Genomic DNA, 5777 nt, shown 5'->3' on the forward strand with positions numbered 1-5777 from the left:
AAACAACTCATCTTATGGTATTACACAGGATTTAATATAATAGAGGATTTCTTAAGCTCTATAGAGAGGCGAAGCCCCGCCCCTTTCCAGTGTCCCCCATAGGACCTTATTTCTGATAAAGGGTGTAAATTAGTCAACAGCAAAAAAAAAAAATCATAATTTTTAGAGGTTCGCCAATTTAAAAAAGGTAATTTTGCAGGTCAAGAAAGTCACAGTTTTCCATTATATCATTTAGGTTTGTGTGAAACCATTCAGTGACCTACGTGCAAAGTGATCTTTTAAATTGACAAACATAATATGTGTAATTCATGGCAAAAAGTTTTGTTTCTCGTACATATTTTTACCGAAATAAGGTCCCATGGTGGTGTATAGGAAGGGGCCGGACTTTGCCTCTCTACATTTCATTTCACTCTACAGAAGAGACTGTTAGGTGACGTGATATACTCTATAATCTGCATCACCAAACTTCCAGGTATAGAGGTAATGTGTGAACTGGTTACGGTTCCCCAAAGGAGGTGACAGACGGCAGCACATGTATGATTTAACGGAGGTGTTGTTGTTGAACTCGTTGGCACAGTTTCAGAGACATTATGCAGCGTATCGGTCAGAGAGCTCTTCTCTCTGTGAGTTAATCAGTGGGCCGGGTGGGGTTGCTCAACATATGGGATGGTGGTAAGACGAGTTAGTGGAGCTGTTAGGTGGGTGTCGACTCGAACCTTTGAAACAGTCCCACTGACGGGACGACTCTGGGGAATAAGGAAATCTAAAAAGTTAGCTGTGTGGTAGCCGTCCACACACATATGAAGGGAACAAACCACTATATAATGATTCATTTTCTCACCATTTAGTTACACTTTGCACATTAAGGGCCAATACATATGTGCATTTATGGATATACAGTATACATATATATTCTATTTAGTAAACGCTTTAAAAAAAAAAAACAACTTACAAAAGGGTATACATTAAAGAGAAGTATTTAAAAACATAAATCACAGAAATATACAATTAAACAGTAATGCCAGAAGAGTACAATGGTAAGAAGTTAAAAACAAAAATCAGACTTGAAACGGTATGTTAAAAGAGAGATTTTGAAGTAGGGAGTTCCGGATGCGAGCGGGAATCTAATTTCTAGTATAAATATATTAAAATATTACAATTTGTCTCCCTCCCTTGAAATTCTGATTTGTTATTGACTGACTGCCATTTAAATCAATGTAGTTTCAAAGGTAGATAGTCAAGTATTTTGGTGATCTTGGTGTTTTGCAAAGACTGGTTCAAATGAATGGGGGGGGGGGGAGAGATTGGAAAGCGTTGGACCCTTCATTTCCACCTGAGCGCCTTTATATCCCTACTATATCCCATAACTACACCCCCCCCCCCCCCAAAAGGCCTTTTTTAAAGCCTCGCACCTGTTCTAATGTTGCAATCAACCCACACAAATCCAGCAGGTGCACGACATTGATGGGACTATTTCATGATGTCAGTGTACAAAATAAATAAAAGATGGTGTGACATTCTCAGCCATGAGGACGTGAAAACCTCACACCAAAACAGAAGTGGTTATTACGTCATAACGCGGAGCCGTTTCACTGTGTTTTGATGTTGTATAGGAGGATTACCCCCGGGAAGCTAACTAACTAGCTTAATTAGCGAGCTAACTAACTTAGCTTAATTAGCTCCCGCTGCTAACTGACAGCTCAGCTAGCTCGGCTGGTTTCGCCAACGACTGACAACAACAACAAAAAAACGGAACTTGTTTTTAACGACGAGGGTCTCGCGGGGGGAATAGTCGCCGCGGTGCCGTTTACCTTGTCGCTGATATTCTCGGTGCCTCCGCCTCGCTTCCTCAGCTCCGTCATGTTTCGCTCGTTTCTCTGCCGGGACGTCAATGTGTGTCACATAAGCCGAGGGAAGGAGAGAGGGAAGGAGGGAAGGAAGGAGGGAAACAAATCCTTTTTTTCCTTCTTTTTTTTCCAGATAAAGTCCTGGGTTTCTAACCCGGGTTTTGACTTTAAAGCTCGGTCCGTGAAGAAGGTCAGCTGCTGCTGTCAAAGCGCCGCATTATAGATACCAACGGCTGTACTGCGTGTGTTTGTTTATCACCGCAGTCCCGGTCATAAGCTCCTCCTACCGGAGTCAAGCTTTATAGAGTAAAAGCACGCAGAATTCCGGTGGGAACTTTCAGAGTAAAATAATTTGATGAAATCGCGTTTCATGGATTTATGTATTTATTTAGTCATTCATAAACACTGTTGTTTGTTTGTTGTTTGGTTAAATATTTATACCACAGTGTAGTGTCCGTTACAACTAGAAGTCGTCCATTCAAAAACTTGCTTGAGTAAGAATTAGCATCAAAAAATGTTTTTAGTACAGAAACTATATATATATACATGCTTGTGAATTTCCACCCGGGATCAATAAAGGCTTATCTAAATAAAACATCATCATTTATTTGTTGATTAGATGTTGTTTTATTAATGTGACTCTGGAAGGCCACTAAACTGTAAAATAAATGGAGTGGTGTAAAAAGCACTTCATTCCTCTCTCCTAGAAGTATAAAGTTACAGAAGACAGAAATACAGTACTACAGTAAAAGTACTTTGTTTCTTTCCATTACTGACTACATTTCAGGGAGTAATATCGTGCTTTCTACTTCACTACATTTGTCTGACATCTTTATCTGATTATTGAGGCACCTGCCTTTGACTCGATACGTCACATCACAGAGAATATGTGCAATGTACAGAGATAATATGAATCTGTGAATGTAGGTTGTATGTGTTGATTGTATTGATCATGATTTTTGATATGTTATTGTCCTTCTTTAAAGTTATTTTTGGTTTTTTGTAGAAATGAATACCGTGTCATGCACTTAATGTTATTTTTGTACTTCTTATTGTACTTTATACAAATGAATCATCAGAACTTTATTCTGAGTTGAATAATTACATCTCTTACAGAAAAATGATAAGTGAGATAAGCAAATTTAATTATATTTTTTATTTTTTGATGTTATTGAATTAATTTTGACAAGTTAACAAATACAATTCAAGTATTACATATAAAGTTAAAGCAAACTTCTACATAAACCTTATGTATTAATTCAAGTATTTGTAATAAATCACTAAACGCATACAAGAACAGTTCTGAAGGCTTTATTGCCGGACACATTAACATGTAGAAAATGCACTATGACCAACAATGCACTATGACATGTGTAGACCAACAATGCACTATGACATGTGTAGACCAACAATGCACTATGACATGTGTAGACCAACAATGCACTATGACATGTGTAGACCAACAATGCACTATGACATGTGTAGACCAACAACTGAAAATGCACCACCGTAAACTTTTGGAAACATGTATAACACAAACTAGTGAGTCACAAGTGGCTTCATTACAGTCTTTAACAGGTGAACAAAATGTTAATGTCCAACACGCCAAAATGTGGCTAGCTCTGTCCTTGTGAAGCGTCTTCATTTTAAGTGCTTGGACTTTTGGGGACAGTTTCTTAAATCAGGCCAAAAAGCATGAATTATTAAAATATATTATGACTATTAAAAATGTCATTACAGATATTCACAATTGACATTATGACTAGTCAAGGTCTACAATAAAAGTAAGCCATTTTATTCCAAAAGGATTCACTTCAGTTAGGACTAGTAACAACTGGATTGTAGATATTTGAAATGCAAGTTTTTCCTAGTAAGACTATCAAAAATGCAATAATGGATATCTGAAAATAAAAAGCCCAAAACACATGAATGGCAAAAGTGAGGTAATTTTTCCAAGGAAGAACGTAATTGTGGATATCTGAAATGTTCTTTTTGACTAGAAAATAATTCAATTCTGCAATATATATATATATATATATTCAGTCTAGCTATTAAATGTTTAAACAATTTGCTCGAGTGAGAGAGAAGTCAGCAGTAACGTTATAGCGTTGATAGAACTATATAGCGTGTAGTTTATTTGTCAGTTAATAAATGCTACCCAAGCCCCTCTGTTTAAGTTATCAGATTTGAGAAACAAAAGACATATTGCCGACTTGCTTGATGTCTATTACCTTCTAGGAGCCAGTCATAACAGCCCTTTAGACATTACACTTATCCCTGGGCAAAATAAAAAAAATTTCACACTAGTAACTTAGAATGTAGAATATCTCCAGTTTTAGGTCAGGGCTTCTTAAACCCCACTCCAGAGTAATTGCACAGATTTGTAAAAAAATAATTGTGAAACTGCATCAAATTCTAAGTTTTCAAGGATGTGAGAACCCTGTTAAAAGCAGCGTTACAAGCATTTTATCTTGTCGAAAGACTTTACTTAAACAAAACAACCATTCAATGCACTTGGAATGCTGAATCAGCATTCCAACAATTAAAGAACTTCAAGAACACTTAAAGAAAGAACTTTGGGCTTTAGTCTTACATACAAACAAACATATTGAAGATGTCCAAAATGAAACAAACTTAAATCTGTGGTGACCGTGGGTAAGTGGAGAGCAGGGCCGCCTTTCAATCAAAGGGTCGGCGGTTCTAGTCTCATGTCAATGTGTGCAAGACACTGAACCCCAAAATGTCTCCCGTAGCTGCGTCTATGGTGTGTAGATAGATACTGAATTATAAGTCGCTTTGGATAAAAGCGTAAAAAAATAAATGACCGTAATGTAAATCAACAAAACATTCAAGAATACTCAATTGTGTTACCTTTAAGTGCAACATGAGGAATGTTGAGACCCTCGTCCTTTGATCAACATTGAAGTAAAGAAACAGCCAGTGAGCCGCTTACACTGTTGACACTGAAGTGAACCGTGAGGAAACAACTCGGCTCTACGTTTACTTCCTGTCAGGTGACGTCACTCAGCTCACCGTGACTTTAAACGCTTCACGCTCCGTTGGCGTGAACACAGCACTGCTTTACTGTTCACCGCCGCTCTGCATTGATATTCAGGGACTTGCTACTTGAAAAGGAACAGCAGCAGTGAAATTTTATTACACACTATGATGATTAAAGTGTAAAAACTATTATCTATCTAAGCGGTCTAAACTTCAGTCGGCTCTGCCGTGAACGCTCCCCCACCCCGATGATAAAACTAATTCACATGATGATTAATATGATTCATATTATCATCATAAACATTGTAGCAGACGCTGGGTTTTACTGTAATGATGCAGACCGTTTGGCTACAGTACTGTACCGACTCAGTTCATCTAGTCATAATGAATACATTCAAATCACTCACTTACTATAATATTTTATCATATTATCAAATAAATCAGAAACTCTTTACCAGCTCCAAGCTAACACATTGATGTTTAAATATCGCCATATTAAAAGTAGTCTCTCAACAATAAAGTACTTGAACTTTTATATTTTTTTTATGTAAATATTATCTGATAATTATGTCTTCCTACAGTATGTGTGTATATAGTTATATATAAGGGGTCTCTGTTTGTTATCAGAGCTTGAGGTTCTGTCTTCACTACACTCCAGATGGTTCTTTGACTGTACTAGTGAAGCCTCATTCTAACACGAGTGTCGTTGCAGATGATTTGATCATTTGGATCCTCATATTCAAATAGTTCACAGTGTAAACCCTCCAGAGAGTATTAGACAGGTTTTAGTTTGACATCCTCTCATGTGCTCCTCACCAGGTGCAGACTTTGGCCCCGCTACTGGAGACCGTCCCCAGAAGAGGAGGCGGAGCTCTGGGGCCCGTCGTCCTAAACCTGCTGAGACTCCAGAGGTGTTGAACCGGGTCCCCT

General features: G+C 37.8%; 1 protein-coding gene across 1 annotated transcript in view; it reads right to left on the minus strand.

Moving 5' to 3' along the window:
- Positions 1–2107, minus strand: part of cds1 (CDP-diacylglycerol synthase (phosphatidate cytidylyltransferase) 1) — a 17640-nt gene extending 15533 nt beyond the window's left edge. Inside the window, exons 1-2 of the mRNA XM_068720667.1 lie at positions 1812–2107; positions 655–746 (exon numbers count right to left, since the gene is read on the minus strand). Of these exons, the coding sequence (XP_068576768.1) occupies positions 655–746; positions 1812–1862 (143 nt within the window). The 5' untranslated portion in view covers positions 1863–2107. The remainder of the gene's footprint in view (positions 1–654; positions 747–1811) is intronic.
- Between the last annotated feature and the right edge of the window lie 3670 nt (positions 2108–5777).

This window comes from Cebidichthys violaceus, unplaced genomic scaffold, assembly GCF_023349555.1.
Source record: "Cebidichthys violaceus isolate CVI_PGR_0920_01 unplaced genomic scaffold, fCebVio1.0.p SCAF_26, whole genome shotgun sequence".
Taxonomy (NCBI): Eukaryota; Metazoa; Chordata; class Actinopteri; order Perciformes; family Stichaeidae; genus Cebidichthys; species Cebidichthys violaceus.